General features: G+C 37.7%; 1 protein-coding gene across 2 annotated transcripts in view; it reads left to right on the top strand.

The window, feature by feature from the left end:
- Positions 1-23411, top strand: part of RHOBTB3 (Rho related BTB domain containing 3) — a 28480-nt gene extending 5069 nt beyond the window's left edge. For both annotated transcript variants that reach the window (XM_021546204.3, XM_021546205.2), the window contains exons 3-12: positions 3865-4057; positions 5874-6025; positions 6835-6946; positions 7714-8082; positions 10359-10471; positions 12008-12119; positions 14493-14666; positions 15840-16006; positions 17103-17199; positions 19829-23411. In XM_021546204.3, the coding sequence (XP_021401879.2) occupies positions 3865-4057; positions 5874-6025; positions 6835-6946; positions 7714-8082; positions 10359-10471; positions 12008-12119; positions 14493-14666; positions 15840-16006; positions 17103-17199; positions 19829-19944 (1605 nt within the window). In that variant the 3' untranslated portion in view covers positions 19945-23411. The remainder of the gene's footprint in view (positions 1-3864; positions 4058-5873; positions 6026-6834; positions 6947-7713; positions 8083-10358; positions 10472-12007; positions 12120-14492; positions 14667-15839; positions 16007-17102; positions 17200-19828) is intronic.
- Positions 23412-25771: the final 2360 nt, after the last annotated feature.

The following is a 25771-nucleotide window of genomic DNA, read 5'->3' as shown; positions in this document are numbered from 1 at the left end:
AAGGAATGTGTCTCAAGCTGTTTATTTTTTAGCATTAGTCTCATTACATGCTTATGACAATGGGAAGATGCCAGTAGCTCACATCTTAGGCAGCAGACTAAGAACCTCATGTTGCAATTTATTTTAAAAGCTTTTTGACTAATCACACAAAGCAAAAGCATAATGACAGTTTTACCTAACCACCATATGTACACATACCTTTGGTTAAAACAATACTTGCTTGTTTCAAGTACAATACTTGTTTGTAAGCCTTAAGATGCAATGCATAGAGCTCCATTATTCAGCTTAAAACTTCTTAATATCTCACTAGATATACTTTTTTGCAACTTAGGGAGTTATTCTACCCAAGCGTTAATACACAGACCATTGTTCTATTTGTCCTTTCTCTCTACTTCTTGTATAATTTTTCTGCTGACAAATCTTATAGCTGCTGCTCAGCTCTAATCACCATCCTGCTGTCTCTGAGGCCTGCCTTTGCAACATGCCCAAACACTCTGATTTTAAGGAATCCCACAGGATAACTCTCCAATGTTCGCAATGCAGTTCTCTTGGATACTGGGGAAATCCCCAGAGAACATTCCTACGGGGTGTCCAGGCACCATTTTCCCCACAGAGTAGTTGGCATTGCTGCTGCCTCAGACCCAGGGCTGGGATGGTTGGACATGGGGACACTTATGAGCAGCTTTCAGAAAGAATGTGGGCATTGCAAGGGCACTTGTGTGAGAAATTTCATTGCCATTGAGAAAGACAGTCATAAATCATTTTTGACAAAGCAAGTATTGTTGTCTTAAGGGATCATGTGATTTTTTTGGAAAATCATATCTTAAGTGCCTCTGAAAGCTTTATTTTCAACATTTAATCTTGAGAAGTATAATTTACTAACAGCAAGAATATGTTATGAGACACTTAGAATGAAGGCGTGCAAGGAAAGAATGAAGATTTTTCCTAATATGTCCTGAGTGGAACAGCAACAGAAATATAATTAAAATTATAGTAATAAGATCATAATAAAATAACCTTAGCTGTGCAGATACTTCTTCCTTTTGCCAATGTCTGACTTGTGAAATAGAGCAGGAAGCATGATGAGGAGTAGCTGTTATAAAAATTTCATAGATGGAACCTGAAATTAAGGTTATTCCTGCATCTGAATGGCTGTTCTTCATCTGATGACATTCCCTCTATCATTTTTGCATGAAAGAGTCTCTAAAAGCAATAATAAAGGAGTCTCTAGATGCTTTGTTTCAGGGATGCCTTGTGCCAATAACCCACTGTCAGAGATATTTTTGGAGAATTTTCCTGGCACATGAGATTTAGTTCCACTGTACAAAGGAGTGAGTGAAAAACAATATACAAACATATCACAAAACCATTATACAAACAATATAAAATACACATAGTAAATTCCATAGGAAGTTTCCATAAGAATTTTTTATTACTCATGCTTAAAGCTGTGCAGTTACAGTGTATTTGTGCACCTGTGCTCTACTCTTTGCTTATGATACCACCCATTGTCTCCAATCTTGTAGAGATGGGCAGGTGCAAATCTGGGCTGATCTTGAAGACGGACAGGTGGAAGGAAATTGCAAAGGAACAGATGTGCTTTCTGTCTGCCAATAGAACAGAACAGAACAGATAAATATTCTATGCTATTTTTGGGGTTGTATTGTATTTTTCCTTTAAACCTGTATTGTGTTAAATGTATACAAGTCTGTTAAAAATTCTCCATTGAGATCTTCATCAACTGAAGTGTAGTAAAGCTGTCCCTTGAAAATTCTCAATTTTTGCCTGCTTGTGTGTTCAAGTTTTCCAAATGTCCTTCTAGGTGGCTGTTTTGAAGCATTGTAGCTGGTAGTCCTACTGCTAGAGGTGCTAAATGTGCATTTATGTGTAAATGTTATATTATTAACCGGGCCTAAATGATTGTATTAAGTGCTAATTGAGGCTGTCCTAAGTCTGGTATTATAATAGTTTCTGACCAAGTTGTCTCAAAAAAACAAAGATCGAGAGTGGTGCACTTGACCTACTTTATTGTCAACATGGTTAATCATGTGAGAGATATTCCTGATAAATTGTTAATTGTGGTTTACTTACTGCAGAACAAAAATTCCTCTTACAGAGATCAATGGGAATGTGTACTGTAATTTATTTCCTGAGTTATTTCTTTGTAAGGTCAAGACCTGAATTGGGAATGATGTGAACTGACACTTTAGGCAAATACTTGCTGACTTTCACTTCCAGCAAGGTCATGCTACTTCTTGTAGTTAAGAGCATTGTAGCTACCTCACCAGATTTTAAACAATGAACTTTTTGAAGTGATCAAAAATAGTTATGTTGACAACACAAGCCATACCACTTTTTGATATTACTAATCATTTATGTACTTGACTCCCATTTGTAATGCTCTTATTTCTGTGACTTGCTTTACAAAACTCAAATTGCTCCCCACTACCCAAACTTTGATTTGTGCCCTTTTGTCACTTCTCTGCTCATTTATTTCTGTTTTCACATTGTATTTATTTCATTACTGCTAATTTCCATTTTTTTTCCTCAATGTCCCAAGTTCTTCTAGTTTTGCCTCACATGCTATGCAGGGCTCCCATAGAATCTCAGAATCATTGAATGATTTGGGTTGGAAGGAACCTTAGAGGTCATCTCATTCCATCCCCTTTGCCATGGGGGATGGGTTGCACAAACATGTGCTTGAGAATTGCTAGTTCTTTCCTGCCATGGGCAGGAACACCTTCCACTAGACCAGATTGCGCAGAGCCTCATCCAACTTGCCCTAGGGATGGGGCACTCACAGCTTCTTAGGGCAAATTGTGCCAGGGCCTCATCATCCTCTGTGTAAAAAATGTCTGCCTTATGTCCAACCTAAATCTACCCTCTTTTAGTTTAAAACCATTGTCCCTTGTCCTATTACAACAGGCCCTGCTGAAAAGTTTATTCCCATCTTTCTTATAAGCCCCCTTTAAGTACCAGAAGGGCAAAAAAAGTCTCTCTGTTCTAAGAGGCAATGGCATTTTGTGTTTCCAGAGGTTTTCTTCAGTTCTCTGGACCAGTTCCAGACTTCTCTCAAGAGTTTTCAATTCAGCATACATTCAAAGCCAAGGCTTCCCCTGGTATTTATGAGCTACCTTCTGGTGAAGCAGAAATTACAGAGTCACAGTTCCATGACAAATACACAAGTAATAACCGTATATTGCTTGTGGATACAGCACAGCTGTAAATTAGCAGAATATCCAACAATTTTAGAGTTAAGTCCTCAGCACAGAGTTTTCATTTCATTCAAGTGAAAATTTGAATGTGAAGTTGAAAAAGAAAGTTTAGGTATGTGATTGAAGTGCTTATCCTGAAGACATCAACACCTGGTAAAGCTATGTGGAAGCTCTTATAATAAAAACCACTCTGAATTATTAAGTTTGTATTTAAAAGTTCATAGGTAAATAGGATAATTCTGTGTAACCCTTTCTCTAAAATGGTGTGCTTAATAAGTTTTTGTATGAGTTGCTGAAAACCTCTACCAATGAAGGTGTTTTTATTTCCTAAAGGAAACAATTTTAAATTAAGTAATTAAACCAGCAAAGCTTCTTCCTGAAAAGAATATTCCCTGACAAACCCTATTTTTAATTCTTCTTGCAGAATTCCTGAATTCATTGAAAATATTTGTGATTTATTATAACAAACAATTTGCTCTCCAAACAAGGAAATTACAAAGCTGGAAGTCTGTTCATTGTTGCATGTCTTCAAATAAGATCTAATCAGACAAAAACAATTATATAGAGTTTTGCATTAAGAATATAGAATATTTGATCTTTTTCTTTATAGACAGTAAATTCTTGACTCGTGGTTTTTTTTTCTTTTTAGGATATATTTGACAGTGACTGGTATACTTCCTGCAGGCTCATTGGAGGAGCTGATATTATTGTGATTAAATATTCTGTCAATGACAAGACTTCATTTCAAGAACTGAAGGACAGTTATGTGCCAATGGTAAAAAAAGCCTTAAATCACTGCTCAGTTCCAGTAATAATTTCTGCTATTGGTGCAAGAAAAAATGGTATGTATCCAGCCTCCTGTAACAACAGATAAAATCTCATTTGGAAGTTGGGTATAGTGCAATTTCAGTAGAAGCTGGTTGTTTTTCCAAGCTGCTAACAGAAACAATTAGTCTGTCAGGATGACAGTAATATGCATATGTATTTTGGCCCTCTAGACTGATGTGCTGGCAAGAACACTGTGCCTAGTCAACCCCAGTGATGAAAGGCAACATATCCTTCTTCGACCTCTGTAATGACTCTTCTTGTGGAGCCACCACACATGAGGATTAAATCTAATAATTTGGATTAAGCAACATATATTTGGGTATAAAGTATCCCTAGAGTATGAGATTTAAATTATATCCTGCATTCTGAAAACAGTGGAGAGTGGGTAGGAAAAGCCTAGAAATTCTCTGGGACCTTTTTCCTAAAACAGTGACTGAAAACCACAATCCTAGCTTGTCTTTTACTTCATGATACTTTACTAAAATAAATGTTTCTGAGCATCCCTCCTTTTAATGAGTAAGAAACATGATGAGCATAGATGTAGACATTTATTTTTGTACTATACATAGAAATATTAATCCATATGAAATATACTTCCTCTGTGGATGGAATGCTCAGTGTTGCTAAGGTCTACTTATAAATCTTTTAGCTCAGTGACAGATATAGGACAATTAAAGAGCTGCATAACAGTTAAATATTTATTTTTTTCCATTTAGTAATTCAGTGATCACAACCAAAAGTTTTCATGCTCTGATTTATATAGGAGTAATAAATCTCCCATTCTAAGGGCAAGGTCTTTGTAAATTGTTTGTATTCCCCAAGCATTTCCTTACACTTTGTGTTTAAGAACAGGATGTCACCAAATTGAGTAGTTTTTTTGGTTTTTTTGGTTTTTTTTTTCCACTTAGTTTTTTCTGTGTTCCTCCCTAAATAATGTGGTCATGAGAGACATCAGGCTGGACTCTGGATTTGCCCTGGGACCTGTCAGAGCAAACTGCTGTGTATACACAGAACCTTTTTGTTTCTCGGAGGTATTTGTGAATACAGCAGTTTGCTCATACAGATTACTAAGATATTAATCCTCTGTAGTGGTAAATGCTGCTGACAAAACAAATTATTAAAAAAACAACAGAAAAAGCTGTTTCATTACGTTATCTATAGGTCTAGGCAGAGGACATTAGCGCAGAGCATGCACAGCACATTTGAAAGCACATCCATTGCTGGCATATTCTTACTGTCATTAAGCATACCTGACCCAGTGTGGCTAGAAGATTTTTAGCATTTAAATGGCATAATCTTAAAAGTACCTATTTTGTTTTTTTTAAAAATATATGTGAAATACATGTAAATTAATCAGATCCTGCAGTACATACAAACCCATCAAGGGTTTGGTCTGGAGTGAAAATTTTCTTCTTTCACTACTGTGTGTATTTCCTGCATGGACAGGCCACAATAATTCAACAGGTTTAAGGGTGACATTCATGAATGATAACACCTGAAGGCTAGTACAAGACCTGGGCATGAAAAGGTATTGAGCCAAAGCCAAATCTGGCATCCATAAGTCTGGCTGGACTCTTCCACCTTAACAAAACCAATAAAGTAATGCTAATGTAATGTATGCAGAGGTTTGTATATTGACTAGTATTTTGAATTGATTAATATGAAGCTGTGTTTTTTTTCTGTAATTATAGATTTCTTATTATAAAATTCCTATGTTTTAATTTCCCTCTTTGTTCTCCTCTAAGTAATATATCTTTACAGTTATTTAGGAATCTAAGAATTCTGCATTATTTGGCCAGAATGGTTCTTTTTCATAACTTTTTACCCCAGGAGTGTCTTGCACCTGTCCCCTGTGCACTTCAGACAGAAAGAGCTGTGTCACAACCTCCGAAGGAGTTCAACTTGCTAAAGAACTCAGAGCCACCTACCTTGAACTGCACACTCTTGATGACTTCTACATCCAGAAATATTTTGGAGGAGTGGTGAGTGAGAATCTGCAGTTTTGGAAACAGGGTGGAACATGCATGAGATGCATGACTGATGTGAGAGCTTCAGAGAGCCAAGGGAGGCACACATATGGGCCCTACCACCAAGTGCCAAGATCCCACCAATGCAAAATTCAAGTTAGATATTAGAAAGAAATTCTTCACTGTGTGGGTGGTCAGACAGTGGAACAGAATGGTCAGGGGAGCTGTATTCTTGGCAGTATTCTTAACTGCATTGGATGGGGCTTGGAGCAACCTGATCTAGTGGAAAGTGTCCCTGCCCATGGCAGGGGGATTGGAACTCAGTGGTCTTCTAGGTACTTTCCAAGCCAAACCATTCTATGATTCTATGAGTCTATGATGCTATCTGAATTAGCATTACCAAGGTTAATCTGGTTTTAAGTAGGAAGATTTAGGGAAGCCATTTGACACACTGCGGTAAGTTTTCCACTTGTATTCTTGTCCTTTTTCCTTGCTGGATAACACCCAGCTAAATGAGACCATTCCCCAAGATACAATTAGTATCTAAACAGGTTGGTAAATTTAATATCTTTGTGTCTGTCAATTCTAGGAAGATTAAATACACAAGAATTAACCACAATCATTTGAATAAATAGTCTTTTAAATTGTGCTAGTTCTATTTAAATATGGTAGCTTCTTGTTAGGAGTTTTGGGACTCTCCCAGATGACTGGTAATAATGTCAGTAGCTTTAGCCCTGCATACAGAAGCTGTTATACCCCTTAATTTGATGTATAGGTTGTTATTAAATAACAAGGGTTTTAAAAATATATATTTCTTGTCTTAGCTGGAATATTTTATAATCCAAAGTTTGAATCGGAAGTCATCTGAAAAAATGAAGAAAAGGAAAAAGATGCAGAAGTGCCATCGAGTCCAACCACCTCAGCTTGAACAGCCAGGTGATCATTGATATCTGGTCCCTAGTATAATTCCTTATGTGTGTCACTTTTTTTACACAATTAATATTTTTTCTACATATTTTAGTAACAATTGTTACTATGAGCTGTGCTATCTATTGTCAGCTGTTCTGATTATGTTGCATCATCTTTTAGTGATGATTCAATTTACTTGGGGATAATTGTATGGCAATATATAACTTTGCAATGGATTTCTAGCTTATTTTAGATATAACTAATAGGAATGGTTTTCTGCTGGACTTGATAAAAACTTTACATAAAATCTTAACAGACAAATTACAAAAGAAAGTTGTTAGCACATGAATTATTATTCTACAGTATAATCAAATAGTGTTTTTGTTTGCTGCACATAAAGCAAGGGAGAGAAGTACACACCTTTATGTGATTTCTGAGCATCTGATGCATTTGTTTAGTAAAAAAATTACTGACAAGTAGTTACCTCTAAATCTGTAGTTGTCTCTTTTTCCATGTTCTAAAAATTTGCTCAGACCTCTTAGATTTGGAATACACAGTCTAAGTTTCTTTATAGTGTAACTTTCATGAAAGGACAGACACATAGCATTAAACTGTTTCTTAATTTACTTACTGTACTAAGTATTTCCATTTTTAGAGAATTTTACTCAAGATATTCAAACAGCATATAAGAAATATTTTTACTGAATATCTCCTTTAAAAATTAAACTGACCTAATAAGGTCAATTGTCCTGTGGTTAGCACTTGCTAAGGTTGCAACCTGAGCTCTTTTGCAGAAAAGATGCCGATCCTGAAGGGCGAAGCCTCGCACTACAATGCAGACCTGCACAATCTGCTCTACTGCTGCCAGTGTGCAGATGTGGCCTTTTACCCTGAGGACCTCAGCATGGCGGTAGAGGCTCACAAGATCATCCTCTGCTCTGTCAGCCACCTCTTCATGCTACTCTTCAGGGTGAAGAGCCCATCCAACACCCATGACACCTTCATCATACAGCTGGCACAGAGCCTCTTCACAGTGGAGGTGGGGGATCTCTTCCCCTCCTCCCTCCGTGATGTACCACCCTGTGTCCCACCAGTCAGGGTAGTGGTGAAGGATTCTGTCTTCTGTTCTTGTCTCCCAGACATCCTCCACTTCATCTATTCAGGTACCTGCTGGGAACAGATCTGGCTACTCATTTCCTATTGTCTCATGAAGGAATACATGCATCACACTAAGGAACATGGCTTTGCTGTCGCTAGATGATACATCACCTTGTTTCCATACCTATTTTAACCCTTGTGATTACTATGCACAATGGAAAAAAACCATCACCTATAACAAAAACTTAAATTATTGTAATTCCAGATCTAATGGGCCTAAGTTAAATTAGTCCATAGGCTAGCATCAATAATATCCAAAATTTTGCCAAAAAAATTTGGCATTTGAGTCAGTTTCAGATCCTAGATTTTTAAAATACATGCAAATGGTTGCATGTTCTAAACACAGGGGCAAGAGTGCAGAGTTACTTAAGAAAACTCAATTTTTATTCTGAGTATGGTGCAACTGAAGAGAAAACAGTGATAAGTGGCTGGAGTGTGAAGACTTCTGATGTGTTGCATGACTTTTGCTACCAGTTGGTACAGGCTGCGACCTCATCTACCTAATGCCAGCTATTAAAATGGCACTGATATTTTTTTAGATTTTCAGATGTTGCTTAAAAGTCTTCAGCAGAAATATTTGGGGTTTTTTTCTGGAAGTAGCCAATGCCTGTTTGTTCTCCATGAAATATTTTTCAGCCTGTTAGAGAATCTTTCAGCTTTCAGTTGGAATTTGTACATCAAAGGCAGTTCTTTCCAAAATAGTAACAAACGTAAAGAACAGATGAAGAAGTTTTTCACTGAAAAAAATCCCTGAATAGATTTTTTTTTTTTGTTCTTATTTATTGCAGGAAAGGATGGGGGATTAAAACTGGATTTTCAGCAGGGGATAAATACAGTATTTTTAATTCATAGAATAATTTAATAATTTGGGTTGGAAAAGACCTTTAAGATTATCGAGTCCACCCATTAATCCATCACTGCCAACCAAGCCCATCACTTAAATCATGTCCCAGTGTGCCGCATCTTTGAAGTGCCTCCAGGGATGGTGACCCTACCACTGCCTTGGGAACTTTTTCCACTGCTTGATAATCCTTTAGGTGAAGAAGTGTTCCTGATATTGAATCTAAACCTCCCCTGTTGCAATTTGAGGCTGTTTCCTCTTGTTCTGTCACTTATTACCTGGGAGAAGAGACTGTCCCCAGCCTGGCTACAACCTCCTTCCAGGCAGTTGGCCAGAAGGTGGCAAGTTCACCCCTGAGCCTCCTTTCCTCCTGTCTAAACATCTTTGTAAATATCTTCATCTGTTACCATCTACAGCTTGTGTCTAGTGCCTTGTGTGCACTAATTTTCCCTTTTTACTTTCTTTTTTGTCAGCCAAAGAGCTGTGAAACTGTGCAGTTGTAGGCAGAGCTCTGCCTTACTCTCAGCTCCCAGCCTGAGGGTCATTGTGGCTTTTGGTGCCCCTGAGACGTGAAGGTGCTTGAGGTACAGGCTGAGAAGAGAACAAATCATGAGTTTTCAGATTGTTCAGGACTGTGACATGATGCCCATGAGGTTATAAACCCTTATCCAGTGTGGTATAGATGGGAGATAATTGAGCTGAGGATGCTGTGTGTTGTAGGGACTGATTGAGCCTCTTGACAGCAGAGCATCTTCAGGGCTGTGCTGAGTTGGGCTTGTCACTGAGCTTGATCTATTTCTGTCTCCTTTTTGTCCTGGATTAGAACTGAAAATTTCCACAAAGTCCCACGGTGCACCTGAGACTTACACCAGCAAGCTGCATGAAGATAAACTATCTTTGTTTTTACTCTCTTCATTTTTCCAAGAAAGCTTTTGAGACACTTCAGTGAATGTCATGGCTTTGTCTGGGAAAGCAAGAATAATTCTACTGCAAACTTTGTGCTGATTATAGCTATGAGGACTGAGAATGTAACTGTGCATTAAATTTTTCTAGTTCAGAACCCTGTAGAACAATGAAGCCAGCAGCACAGGCAGAAGTTAAAAAAATTCCATAAATATTGAAACATTAAGGATTTTTTTTTCTGAATCTCTACCTGCAATATGTAGTGACTGAACTGGAAGTAATTAATACACTGAGTGTGAAAGCAAGTGAGATGCTCTAGTCTGTTGGTACTTCGTTGCACTATAAAAAGTACCATGGAAATTTCATGTGCAAAAATTGCATTGTACCCTTTCCTAAAAGCAAAGGTCTGGGTGATTTATGTACAAACCCCCTACCATTTCTGCAGGATGTGTTTGGCATTGATGTCATTTTTCCTCTGCCTGCTGAGGTCTGTGCCATGCTGATTTATAATCTGAACTCCCCCTGGTTTTGTGGTAGGTGCTTTCCAGTGGGAACTATTAGAAGAGGACATAAGAAAGAAGCTGAAGGATCCAGATAAAATAGAACACGTGCTTGAGAAAGTAAAATTCATCCTGAAAACTCCAGGGAAGGTACATCTAACTCCCTTGGGTCACCATTAGTTACTTAAGTTTTTGAGGGATTGTTTTGTAGGCAAGGTTTTCTTGTCAGTCTTTGTTTTAAAGTCATTTTGGATCAAACAGCCTGTAGTATTTAATGCTTTCAGTGTGTTGTTTGCAGGCACATACACAGAGATCCACATGTAACATGCAGAATTAATGTAATTGGTAAAAATCACAATAGCAGGTATTCTAAAAGGATTACTCGTATTCACAGCTTTGAACATTGTCTGTCAATATGATTATGGGTTGCTAATTCCCATGTAATAGAGGCTGCCCAGGAAAGATTTGCTCCTGAACATAAGCCAAAAGTTAGGATTCTACAGTAGATCCACAGGGGTGGTTTCTCATGTAAGTTCTGTGTTTGGAAAACTGTCTGTAACTCAGTAGAAGATCACACAAAAAAAGTAACATATTATTATGTTAATAAAAAGTCACAATGTAGAATTAGTTTTAATATAGAATTCATTTTTACAGACATTTTTTCTTGGAGCATATACATTCCCTCATAATATAGAACTTGCTCTAATAATTTCTGTTGATTTAGAAGGGCAAATCTCTCAGATTCTCTTGGAACAATACAATATAGACATCAAAAAGTCACTGAACTGTTTTCAGCTTATGACTGCTCTGTCTTAGGCTTACCAGCCCACAGCTAAAACATTTATAGGTTTGGCCTTGGAGAGCCTGAAGACTTTTAAGATAGTGAGCCTGAACTGTTGTCATTTCTTTTATTCTTTTTTTATGCTTTCAGGGTACTCTTATTTCACATTTAAGCATTTTTTGGAGGCCAAAAGGAAGGAATTATGATTTTTCTTAGTAAAACTAAAGAATTTATAAATTTAGCATTTTAACCATAAATTCAACTTCATCTGAATTTCACTTGTCACAATCTAGCAGCATGATTAATATTGTTTCTTTTAGCAGCTTTAGATTACATTTTTAAGGTAAGAAAAACAAAACTAAGAACTAACTGAGAGTACTGGGTCTTGGAGGGTCTTAACACTACCAGGTTATTGTAAGAGGAGTCTGTGCTCCAGCCTGTGAGCTCCCCCTGCCTCTGTCAAAGCAATTCCAGGGCAATATAAACATGGAACTTCCAGCTGTCTTGCCTCTGTACATCACACTGTGGGGTGGATGTGTATCTCATCCCTACTCCTCCCTGAGCCCTCAAACCTTTTGCTGCAGCATTGGGTCTGGACAGGGAATGCATGCAAAGGTTTGGACTCCAGAAAACTGATGAAGCCCGACCTGCCTGTAGGGAGGTGGGGGAGTTTTGTCAGAGGTCAAGATTACCAAGAATAGAGCTGAGATGTGACTGTGAGGGATAAGAGACCCCTCAGAGATGCTGCACTTCCTGGAATAGGAAATTAGAAGACAAAAGGTGATTGCAGAGGAATGCACATGCCAGAAGCTGTTGTTTATTTTCCCATATGAATGATGTCCCATAATATTTAGTTCTGTGGGCATCCACACATGACAGCACTTTATTACCGATTTATTTTTCAGGTAAACACTATAAAGGACTGCAACTCTCACCAGATAAAACGTCTGTATAATACTTCTCTCAGGCTATTCTTCAACACACCTGTGCTAGCTGATGTAATCTTCAAAATACAAGGTACAGTACCTCTGCTCACTTAGCCTCCAGTCTTTATCCTTGTTCCCCTCTTCAGAAATGTAGGATATAGAGGTGACCATGTTCCATAGCATCAAAACTAAGGAAATAAGAGTGCTTTGCTGTCACTGTGGAAAGCAGGGAAAGCTTGTCACTATGGATGCCCTGTAGCAGTGTCCACTCCTAGCACTGTTCATGTGGGCTGATCCTGTAGGAATTCCCTCTCCCTGTCACGGAACATTGTCCCTCCCTGATTTACACTATTTTTTATTCTCTTTTATTATATTTTTGTTTACTCCATTGTGTTTTGCAGTATTTTATTTTATTTTATTTTAATCTCAATCCTGTTCCCAGCTGCACAAGCACTAGGACACACTAAAGGGCTCTCCCTAACATCAGACCTGGGAAAGGCTTGAGCTTTATCTCTGTGCTTGTTGCCCCCATTGAAAAGAGCAGATTTGGTGGTTATTGGCTCCTGCCAACATTGCCCTTGTCCCCTCAGAAGCTGACAGGGACTTGCTTCACTGTCGTTGCCACCAGGGTTTGGTGAACTGCAGATCTGGTGCCACTGACACCTACCACATTTCACTGCCTGATGTTCTGCAGTGTCAGGATTCAGTGTCTTGTGTGGAAATTAAATGTGTTCATTGTTGCAATGAAAGATGCAGTATGAGAAATGTGTTGCATACTTTTGTGAGAATAAAAATGAGATGGCTTTTAAAAGCTAACACTATTCTCCATCTGTCCATACTCACCCTTCATGCAGAAATGGCCTTCTAGAATTAGATAATGTTTTAATTCTTTTCAGATGTATATCTCAGGGACAAATATGAAGCATTAACTCCTCAAACATAAGCACAGAAGGACAAGCAGACTCTTTCTAGGTGTTCTGTTTAACACTTAGGAAAGACGCCACAAAAATATCTTTGTAAAGGAGAGGAAAATACTGATTTTGAGCTCAATGACATGAACAACTCACCTCAGTGTCCCTCTTCTGAGAAAGTCTTTGTGGAAAGCTGATGAAACCAGAACAACACTATATATTTTAGAGAAAGAAAACCCAAATCTCTGAATGGGTTGACAAGTATTTTTAACAAAGCATGCTTATCCACTAATAAAATGTGAACTGTTTTTCTAATAATTGATGACAAATTTTTTTCTCTAATTCGAGTAACTGTTTCAAAATTAAATAACTACTAAGAGAAAATGAAGGCAGTAATCTTAACTAGACAAACAAATTTGTACGTTTTTGAGCAATTTCTTAGATACTTAGCACTGCTTTGAGTTTTCTAGCCTAGGGAAGTATGAGAGCCAGGAAAAACAGGAGCCCATTATGTCTGTGTAAATACATAGAATGTGACTGAAGATTTTAACTAGTCGATAAATGTCCATTCACAAGCACATAGAGGACACATAGCATGCATCTTAGACATTTTGAAAGTAGAAGTACAGGGAGTAGAAACAGAACAAAAGACAAAAAATGCCAGAAGGCTTCAAAGAATTACTCAGGTGTCAATGTTGTGGTTAAAGATATAATTAACTTCTTTCTAAGTACATACAGTATATTGCATGTCACTTGATCTGTTTATTATAATTTTGATTAAAACATTTACATCCAACTCCAAATGCTTATTTTGGTTTTGGTTACTGTCCTGACTGGCACTTGCTTGGCACTTCCTTGCATACTGAGCTGGACTGCTCAGTCCAGGTGGACTCTGCAGCCTGAAAGGCCTCTGCCACCCTGGGCTTTTGGCCTCTCCAGGTCTTCCAAATGCTGTAGTAAAGCAAAGAGTTCACTTGCAAATAGTAGAAAATTAATAAATTTCTAGAAAAAAATCATCAGTGTTTTTTTCATGAGACTACAATTAATGAAATTCACTTAGGCACTGTATTTAACCTAGTTAAATTTATACTTACTTACTGAACTCAATGGAATTTCATCTGGAAAAATTTGCCTTTTTCTGCTTTGTGTGGTCATTCTGTACAAATATTAATTATCAGCAGGGTTACTGGTAAACATAAATGACTCTTCATAGAATCACTCATATTGGAAATTATTGCATAACAATTCATAACACTTCATATTATGAAGTGGGCTGGAGGTTCAGTTAGTGTGAACAGATTATTATCAGTTGGTTTAGTCTATTGCATTTTGGTTTAATTAATTTTTTTGTTTGTTGATTTTGTTTTATTTTACTATTCATTAGTCATCTTAACTAGTATGGAGTGAGTGTGTTCTTAGTTATTGCCAACTTTCAACACTTGAATCATTTTCAGTGAGATGAAAACCTCCTAAGAAGACATGAGCTTTAAAATTAAGATCTTTCTGTGTTATATAAAGTCATTGTATATTTATTTTTGTCTTGCATCCTGCAGGTTCAACTGTACCAGCCCACAGGGCAGTTCTGGTGGCTCGCTGTAAGGTTATGGCAGCTATGTTTAGTGGCAATTATCTAGAAGCAAATAGCATTCTGGTTCCAGTGTATGGGGTTTCCAAAGACACTTTCCTGTCCTTCTTAGAGTACCTTTACACTGATTCTTGCTGCCCAGGTAAGGAAACTGTAAAATATAGTTCTATATCTGTAACTTATTTTTCCATAGCAGGGCATTGATCAAGAGTAATGTAGCAGTGCCTATTTAATTGAAAAATGCCAATATTTGAATGTGCAATGTCTCAAGAAAGATAACTTTTTTGTATTGTGCAATAAAAAAAGAAATCTGTCCTATACAAGTAAAATAGAAGAAATATTTCTAATAAAATTATTTGTTTTGTGCTCACAAAACAAGACTCAAAGAAGTTGCAATTTCACTTCTGATCCATTATAGTATTTATAATTTTCTTTTTACATTACAGCATTACTGCTTTCTAGTTTGGATTCTGCATTATATTTAAAAGTTGTCACTTCTTGAACATGCATAGAGCTGAGTTTATAATAAACAAGGTTAAACTGCAGGAATACCTTACTTATACACATGGTTATCTTATGTGTATGTAAGCCCAGAAAAAATATGCCAACAGGAGTGTTTGGCAAGAAAAATTGAGCTAAAATATTCTTTATGTCCCAATCTTTATCTTTCTTATGAGAAGGAAATCTGAATACTAAATCTAAAACATAATTTAAATGTCACTAATTTTTCCTTTATATAATGAATAAAACTACATATCAAAATATGTAGTTTTGCTTTTATTTTCTTTTGAAATAGTTATTCTAGCTTGTTCTTAGATATTTCATGTTTCTCTTTTCACTCCACCTAATATTTCCTTGTTTATCAGTTTAAAAATGCAACCACTGTGCTATATTTAAAAAAAAAAATGCCTCTCTTTTTCTGTCTTTGGACTTTGGCTATATTTTCTTTTATCATAAAAGTGCTTTTCTGAAAGAGAACTTAGCAAAATCCACACATTAATTCTCAGTTACTCTAAATAGATCAGCAGCACTTGACTCATCGTCTTCAAGATCCACAATATTGACAGCAATTCTCTACATCTATCTGCCAGAAAGTTCTTAACACATTTTTCTTCTTAATTGAATATCTTATCTGGAAAAATAAGGGGATACAGCAAACAAAAATTTATGATAATAAAAAAATAAAACAAGGTGATCACAGCAGTCTGATTTTGTGTTTGTTGTTAGGTATTTAAAATTCAATGTGGTGAAAGTAGTGTTGGTCATCTTGTCAAAAAGGTAAAATACATGTAACTTTTGTTTTCTTGGTTTTCAGACAATATTCTCCAAGCGATGTCTCTGCTGATCTGTGCAGAGATGTACCAAGTGATGAGACTCCAGCACATTTGTGAGCTTTACATCATCACGCAGCTTCAGAGCATGCCTAGCAGGGAACTGGCTTCCACAAGCCTCAGTATTGTTAGCTTGCTCAAAAAAGCTAAGGTACTTATTGTATATATCAAATGAGAATATATATGTTGATTTAATAAGTTGTTTTAGAAATTTAAAAAATATTTAGAGCAATTTCTGTTTCCAAGGAAACATATTGGTATAAAATTTGTTTACTAGGGATAACTGGTGACACAAGGGTGGCCAGAAGAATCTTTTAGCCTTTAATCATAGAATTGCCTCCACTGTACACAAGCCTGCTTCAGAGCTTGACAACCTTTACCACAAAGAAATTTTTCCTACTATTCAACCTAAACCTCCCAGGCATAACCTGAGGCTGTTTCATCTTGTGCCGTCACTTTTTATCTGGGAGCAGAGACTGACCCCCACCTGTCCACAACCTCCTTTCAAGGGAGTTGTAGAGAGTGATAAGGTCGTCCAGAGCCGCTTTTTTTTTTCCCCGAATGAAATCCCCACATCCTTCAGCTACTTCCCATAAGATTTGGGCTCCAGATCCTCTAGTCACACCCTCATCTGTGGAATTTCCTTTATCATGGACACACTGCAGTAATTCAACTTAACTACAGCTTCTTCCAGAAAAGAGGGGTTTTAGGCAAGTAAAGATAACACTCGTTCTACTTTTAGTCAAAAAACTAAATTATGTGGCATGCAGGTGACAAAGGAGATCCAACTGCATAGAATATTGAGAGAAATGCAAAAGAGCAGGAAAAGAAAAGATTAGAGGCTGAAAAAATAAAAACAATAAAGGCAGATTTGAAAAACAGAAGAGGAAAACAAAAACTAAATTGCAGAATATTGCCTTAATCAAATAGGATTTTCTGCTGAAACAGGAGACCACAAAACCAACATGCCACATTCCTTCCCTCCAGTCCTGCGAAGCTCTGCCTCTGTGCAGATGTCAAAATTTCCAAGATGCATGATATCGCAGGTGTTTTTTCTATCTCTGTGAGAGGGACTTTGTTAATTTGTTCTTGGGTGTTCACCTGTTTACGTATTTCCATTAAATAACTTTTCCTTCATTATCTTCCATAGTCAACACTTTATTTAGTAAATTGCTTAAACGAAAAATATTTTTATATGTGAGATGTGGTTATGTTTTAGATGTTTTGTCTTTTCCTTCTTCCCACAGTTTCACAATTCTGATTGCCTTTCAACTTGGCTTCTTTATTTTATTGCCACTAACTACCTCATCTTCAGTCAAAAGCCTGAATTTCAAGAACTTTCAGGTATTTTTCTGTTCATTTTGAAGAGACACATGTTTTATATTTTTCCAAGATGAAAAGTGATGTTCTGGATAATACCATTTGTGCATGAGAAAATAATTAGGGTTTCTTTAGGATATTTCAGCAGGATGTTTCACCATCCTGCTGTGGGATCAGCATACAACATGACACAGCCAGCCCTGCATCACTATTTTTATGGTTCCTATTGGGATAGCCAGGTTCCCACCCATAACTGAATTTGCTGGAACAGTTTGGTCATCGTATGTCAATGTCCTCATGTTATCTTACTAATTTAAATCAAGGTAATGGGTCATTTTTGAGACTTCTTCAAGTGCTGGGGTTTTCCTTTAAAAAAATAGGATTCTTACAGTATGCTCCAGCAGATCTTATAAAATAAAAAAATGATGGCCTGTTCAAATAAATAAATACATCTTCTTCCAGGGATCTGGTATTTATATTTCCAAACATTTGTATTTGCTTCTGGTGGTGTAACTAGAAAGTTTTGTTCATTGCCTGTGTGATTTCCTTCACCCTGATGAGGGTTGCATCTCTTTGACCTGGATACATTTCTTTGACCTGTGACACCTCATCACCTTTAGGTTTAGGACAGCAACACAGCAGCAGGCAGTGGCTCTCCAGGGGCTTTCCAAGACCTGAGACCTTCACAGAAATGCAGAATTAGCTGAGTTGGAAGAACACACAAGGATCAATGAGTGCAGCTCCTGGTCCTGCACAACACCATCCCCAAGAGTGAAATCATGAGTATTTTCCAAAAGCTTCATGAACTCTGTCAGGCTGGTGCCATGATCATTGGCCTGGGGAGCCTGTTCAGTGCCCAAATACACACTGGGGAAGAATCTTTCCCTAATCCAGCCTAAACCTCCCTGACACAACTTCAGGCCATACCCTTCAATCCTCTCACAGAAAAGGAGGGGCAGACACTGATCTTTTTTCACTGGTCACCACTGAGAACAGATCAGTGTCTTCCCCTCCTTTTCTGTTCTGCTTCTCTTCTTTCCCTCACAAGGAAGTTCCAGACCCTACTGAGGTCTCTCCTCAATCTCCTCCAGGCCAAACAGACCAAGTGCCCTCAGATGCTCCTCACACAGCTTCCACTCAAAGCTCTTTACTGCCCTTCTTTGGACACACTAATAGTTTAATGTCATTCTTATACTGTAGCACCCAGTCTGCCCCAGACTTGAGGAGGTGTCATCCCAGTGGCCAGCAGAGCAGGACAGTCCCCTCCCTTGCCTGGCTGGCCATGCTGGGCCTGGTGCCCTCAGGACACAAATGTCACTCCTGGCTGCCAGGGCACTGCTGACTCAACTTGTCATCGACCAGAACCCCCAGGGCACTTTCCAGGGCACTGCTATCCAACATCTCATTCCTCAGTCTGTCCATACATCCAGGGTTGTCCCATCCCAGGTGCAGAGTCCAGCACTTTCCCTTTTTGAACTTCCTATGCTTGGTGATCACCCAGTCTTCTAATCTATTGAGGCCTCTCTGCAGGGTCTCCCTGCCTTTGAGGAAGTCAACAGTTCCTCCCAGATTTTTGGCATCTGCAAATTTGCTCAGTGTTTCCAGTCCTCCATACAGGTAATTTATGAAGATGTTGAAGAGCACAGGACCAAGGATGGAAGCCTTTGGAACCCCATTAGTGACAGGTCCCCAGTCTGATGTCACCCCAGTCATTGTAACCCTTTGTGCCTGTGAGCCAGTTGTTCACCCTTCACACGATGTGTTTATCCTACTATGGGCTGGACATTTTGTCAAGAAAGATCCCATGAGAAACAGTATCAGAAGCTTTATTGACATCCAAAAACATTACACCAACTGGCTTCACTTGATCAATTAGGTGGGTTACTTTGCCATAGAAGAAATCAGATTTGACTAGCAGGATATTCCCCTGAGGATTGAAGCCCTGCCTTGTGCCCAGGTTAGTGCAGTTTGCCTGCCCTCAGGCTCTCCCAGCTGTGAGCTTCTCTGCTGTGTCTTGGTCTGCAGCCCTCAGGAGCCAGGAGCAATGGATGCAAGCTGACTCTGGAATATCTGGGTTTAAGGGGATGAAAATGAATCTTTCTGCAAATGTAGAGGAGATTAATCTAAAAAATATTGGTAAAAGACTCATATACAACTTTGTCAGTGATAAAAAGCACATGCAATAGGACATTAATATCTTACTGAATCTTAGCTTCACTCATCACCTTGGTTTCTTCACTGATCTCAAATCAAACTATTGGTACAGGAATTTATATACCCTTTATAGCTTTATACTGCTTTATAGTTCTGCAGCTTAGAAAAATCCTTGCATACCACATATGACTATCCTCTAGGGATAAAATATGCTTGTCTTTAGAAATATCTCTTTGCTCTCCTTAATGAGTATTGTATTCCATTTTTCAAAAAAACTTTTTTATTACTAACTTACTAACAAGGAAACATTTTGTGTTAATTCTTATCTCTGTGCCGTAGCAGAGCTCAATGCAAAACAGTCAGCACTTACCTTTACTTTTGTAGCTGTATTTATATCTTGAATCATGTTTTTTATCTATTTTAAAATATTTTTTTGCAGCCTGTGCACATATGCTCTATATCTATAAATTATATATAATTCCTTTATTTCTTTTTCTAGTGGAAGAGCGCAATTTTGTAGAGATGCACCGATGGCCTTCAAATTTGTACCTGAAGCAGCTTGCTGATTACAGGAACTATATCCACTCTCAGAAATGCCACTGCACAGTAATGTAAAGAGGCTGAATACACACAAAGTGCATCTCAATTGCAAAATTTCAGATTGGGGATTATCTAGAATATAAAAACCACATAAAGAGTGAAACCTGATGCTAACCTCCTCTGGGAATTACGTTCTTTGTTTTGCTAACAAATCACTCTAATTTTTACCTTGAAGCATTGAGAAATGTATGTTGAAGATTTATTTTAAGCACAAGGACTTCATATTCATGGGGATTAAATGTATTACAGGACAGTGCTCTGACTGGTATCTGTTCCCCCTTCTAATTTCCTTTTTGTTTATTTTATTGTTTTTCATAGTTATTTGTGGCTGCTAAACTGAATCTGTTGAAAATAGACTGGTTTTGTGTATCTGTGCATAATAGAAGCATAGGGTTACAGTAACAGTGCAGGGAAGCTGAGAAGCCAGGTCATAATTTTTTCATATACTTCAGGATGCAAAAATTTTCTGTAGCATTTATTAGTTCACAATATAATGGGTAGGATTGTAGTTACTATTAATTTATTACTCCAGAGAAAGCCTGTTGTTCTGTTACAACCCTTTGATTAAGTGTTTTAATTCCAGAGGAATGCCATTGCATCACAGTATTCTCTAGAGCCTCCAAATATCTAAAGAATGACATGATTTTTCCTGCCAGTAGGTAGAAGAAAGCTTGTTTTCACAATCTTCAGAACACCATCTTTGTTAGTGTGGTCATGTTGTATTTTTCCCCATGAAGAATAAAGAGAGGGAAAACTACATATGCTCAGAGCATATCCGTATGGTACTAATGGGCAGGGAAGAAAGGCAGAGGGCTTAACAGTCTTTCTTGGGGTTTGAGCAAAAATCTCAAAAAGCCACTAGCAAAAATGGCTTTTTTTGGGAAAAGTGTGTCTAATAATCATAGTCACCACAATAGATGTTAGATGTGCTGGTCATGAAGGAGATGACCCTCACAGATTTGCAAGTGCTGCCACGGATGTTGGCTTTTGTGAGATGGAACTTTGAGATCAAACCTCCCCAGCAGGGATTAAGTTCAAGTTTAATTATCATCATGTGCTCATGAGCTACACCATGTGAGACAAACGTAGCTGTGGATCCTTTCTGAGATACGAGAGAAAAACACAGAATATTATGACTTACAAGATCCTTGCAGTTGCTATTTAGCATTTTCTTGACCAAAATAACTTGTCATGCTGCTGACTTGTGTGTACATAGTATGTGCTAATGCCAGAATGAACTGAGCCTTTTCCTGAGCATAGGTACATTTCTAGAACTAAAATCTAATCAAGGAACTAGATGCCTCATTATCATTCTTGTATTTTCAATTCTGGTTTATCATCTACCTTTGTAATGTGGTTTGTAGCCTGAGACTGTCGCATTTCTACCACATCAAATGTACCTAGAAACTGCACTTGTGAGAAGAAGGTGGAAAAACAAATTGCTGGAGCTGAATCTTTTTTTTTTTTTAAGTATAAGAATTGTTATATTTTTCAATACCATTTTATAGATAAATTGTTCTTTTCAAATTCTATTCTGGAGTCACTGAGATTTTTTTCTTTTTTTTTTGGTGATATTTTCCCTATTTTTGTATACACACAAAATAAAAAAGAGTTTATGACTCAGATGGCTGCTGCAGACTCAGAATTCCAAGGTTAGTTTTAGGCAAGAATGATTAAAAAAAAAAAAAAACCAAAAACAAAAAAAAACCAAACTTTGCATCTGCAGATCCTAAAGTTATTTAAAAGATTAATATACCTATCTACATCTTGCATATAGAGCCTAAAATATACAGAATGATAATGCTTTTTCAAAATCATAAAAGAAAACTGAAATCATTTAACAAAAAAAATTAGCAGGAAAGTAATATGTATGGAACTTGCATGTGAAAAAAGTAGTTTTTATAGTCATATAGTTACCAAAAATTTAAGTAAAAATTAAATTACTGGATAGATATGAATAAAATTTCAGTAAGTTTTTTGAAGCTTAAAGTCATGGAAAAATTTGTGCATACAGTTAAACTACAGTTTGTCCAGACATCTGATAGCATCTTTGGGTGCTTCTACCAGAATCCAGCTCAATTACCAAAAGTGGGGATTAAATGCTTCATACTGACATCCTGTGTAAAAGTGACACAAAAGCTCTGTGAATGTTGGTCTAAGCTTCATGTAGTCCTGCATTTTTAATATTTTGAAAGCTTTCCCAGTTTTTTCACTAGGAAATTATTTGTGTAGAGATAATACATAAGAAAGTACTGGTTTTAATTTTCTGGAAATGTTTTATAGATTAGAATTTAAAAATTTTAAAAATAGGCTTAATGAAATTATAAAACACTTTATATCCAAACCAGAGAAATATTTTACTACTATGCATTTTAGTCAGTGATTGCTACAGGTTTTATACAGAGAAGTAATGCAGGTAAAAACATTTCGTATTTATTCAGAGATTCAGAGATTGATGCTTACCACTTTTCAGACAATAAACCAAGTTTCCATTTTACTGTGTAGCCCCATAATGCTGCCTGTATCTGGTGCAGATATGTTGTACTTGCAGATGTAGACCATCTGATAAATTTTAAGTCTTAAAAGAAATCTTACTAGACATTCTTATTTTCATTCTCTAAGATGATTTTCTGTAGAAATATATGTATCTTAGAGCTATTTTTAAACCTTTTTAGCATTTGGAAACATGACTGAAAGTAGATAATGATGTTTTGTGAGTTGCTATTCCTAGCTGGTTTTAGTGGAGGCTTTACGACTGTATCCATCACAGATAGTCAGGAATTAGGGCAGTACTGAATTAGGTATTTATTTATAATTGTGTATGGCATAAAGTAAAAACTGCTTTGATATAAACCCCCTACCTTATACTATGGTATAAAGTAAAGATCAGGAGCCAATTGGAAAAAAAAAAAGTTATTTAAGGAAGTGGTTTAGAAAAAATAAAATGTTTCTGGAATGCTTGCACTGATTCCAACACCTCCCAAACTCCCCTGGCACTGGCAGCATTGGGATCAAAGGAAGAGGTCAGTGGTGAATTTGGATGTCCCTAGGCAGTACCAATAGCATTTGACATTATATATTTAGGCTTAAGTTTAAGTAGAGATGCTACTCCTGAATCCGTCATTAGAACTAACTCTCAAAATTAACTTTTAACAAATAATTTTTTGAATAATGGATTACACTCTTAATTTTTGCTGTCCTATATGTGTTCTTGTCCCAAACTAGCACTAAACTTATAGATTAAAAAAAGTTTTCTACACTAGTAATGTTTTCCACATGATAGTCATAAAACTTTTGCTATTGTCTTTAGGCCATGGTGTGGTGGATTTGAAAACAAAACCAAACTGTTAGAAAAAAAAGTAATTATTTTATTAGGCATGTCCTGAAACTCTTGTATGTTTTTCTTTTAGTGTACCTAAATTACACATTTTTAGATTGAATATGTAAAATTTTTGATACAAAATTAAAAAAAAAATCTCTAATTGGTCTCATGTGATTACTTATGGATATGTATTAGCATAGTTGAGTGTTACACTGGTGATATTTTTTGTAGCTTATTGGTATCATAGAACCATACTGGCTTGGGTAGAGCCATTGACTTGGGTGGCAAGAGACTTAAAGATCATCTTGTTCCAACACTCCTGTCATGGGTAGGGACACTTTCCACTAGACCACGTTGGTCAGCCTCACCTTGGACACCCAGATCCTCAGCTAAGCACCCACTGAGCCACAACAGCAGCACTGAGCACTGATGGAAGATGCATGCAGTGTCCAAAAAGCCAGTGTGTTCAGGTAGCAGTGGGAGGAAGGGTTTGGTTTACAAAGCATTGAAGAAAGAGGGAAGAAAGATAACAAGGAAGGGGACATCAGACAGGAGTGGATCACCAGTCTTTAAAGGTCCAACATTGATCCAGCCAGTTCCCCACCCAGGCTCTGTGGGAATACCTTTTTATAGGTAAGTATATGTAGGCTCCCTGCATGTTTTTTTTACCTGTCAGACTTTTCCAGTGGTTCTGAAAACAGGAGGCAACAAGGACACTATTATGACTCTTATCCCATCTTCACTGACACTACTGTAAATCTGTGGGAACCTCCTCATCTCTTTCCTAAATGCTTGTCTGATGAAATTTTTACTATCTTGTGGCAAGTGCAGAATTGCAAGAAATTTACTGTGGGAAGGGATGGATAGGTGGATAATTAGAAATCATGTAGAGGATTGGCACTAACTTTGCTGTAGATGGCATCCTCATTCCAGGCTTGTGACATGGTATTCAGCCATGATGGGTTACCTCGGTTTGTGCCTGCTTCACTGCAGTGGTATTAGAGGAAGCTCTGCTGGTGGAGAGCAAGTAATGCAGTATTTGCTGTCCTTTTAAGTCCACAGCATCTCTTACAAAACACTGCAAAAAGTGGTGTCAGTACAGAGACAGACGTATCAGCTAGTCCAAGTCTGCTCCAAAAGCCTCAGATTGAAAACAAAGAAGCAAACACCTAAGGCAGCAACACTTCGCCCAAGTACAGAGGGTAGTTTGTGGTGGAAGGCTGAATTCTGGTGACAGCTTTAAGTTTAAAAGGTTTGCAGTTATTCTTCCTCTCTGGGTTAGTACTTCTCACTTTCCAGTAAAGTGATGTCCTCACAGAATTAAATTTTTACTGCATGTATTTCGCAATCAATGTTAGTATTATGAAAATAGCTATTATGAAAGCATGTATCGTATTAAGTCTTGAAGCCATTCTTAGCCTCTATATGTGGCTGTCACATTTGGAAAGGAGGAGGAGGTTCAGGTCAGGTGGTAGGGAAAAACACTCAAATCTCCAGTATTGAGATCCATCCCTTTTCTCAGTTCTGCTCCACTCCCAGCTTCTTATTCAAGGACAGCTGAAAACAATGGCTGAGCACAACAAGAATCCATTTTCATCTTGTGCAGGCTACTGGTCAAGCCCTTTGTGTCAGAGAAGCAGACTTGGTGGAGGAAAACAAGCCCTGATTATTTTGTGGCTGTAAGGGTAAAGACTGTTTTAGATTTTTTAACCTGAAAGACTTTCCACGTGACCTGAAGATTCACCTGGGAACTCCAAGCTGAAGACATTAAATTCTCACTATTCTTTGCTCAAAAGGATAAACATTGAAGGCCTCGTTATATGCTGTAAATGCAAAACAACAACTACCTACATTCCTTTATATGTTCAGCCATGCTCAGTTAACAAGTGAAATCAGCTGGACAAGCCTGGGCCATGGCAGACCCATCCTTTTGAAGACCAAGGATATTCCAGTACATATAGAAAGACTTTCTAAAGACTGGGACATCTTTTTATTCATTAACCTGATGAGTTCTGCTTTTTCCTACACCAAAATCTCTGCAGCAGCGGGTGGGGACCACTCCATGAAGCCTGCAAGCTGGGATGCTCACATCTGTTTTGAACCACAGGTTATCCCAACTGTGAGCAGGCATGGGACAGAGGAGTGGTGACAGGCTTCTGGTGAAACCAGCAGGGTTTCTGCCCTGTCCCACTCCCAGGGGTCTCAAGCATCCTTCTGGTCTTCAGGGATGCTCCTGCTTTGTTCTCCAGCTGTGAGTTTACAGAGTTGGATCCAAGCTTCACAAAGCCTCCTGAGCTCATACAGTAATTTTTAATGGCCATATAAAGCAGCTTTCCAGCAACTATAATTATTGAATTTCTCTTTAAAACTCATTGAAGTACCTTGCCTCCAACACTTCTCCCTGTGTTTGACAAAACTGTTGCAAAGATCTGAATATTCCTTGGCTCACTGACAAGCTGAGGCTGTGATTTACAAGCAGTCCTGGGAGCTGCTTCAGCTGACAGCTTAGAGCAGCCCATG

This window comes from Lonchura striata, chromosome Z (assembly GCF_046129695.1).
Source record: "Lonchura striata isolate bLonStr1 chromosome Z, bLonStr1.mat, whole genome shotgun sequence".
Classification (NCBI taxonomy): domain Eukaryota; kingdom Metazoa; phylum Chordata; class Aves; order Passeriformes; family Estrildidae; genus Lonchura; species Lonchura striata.
This window is presented reverse-complemented; position numbering and strand designations above follow the sequence as displayed.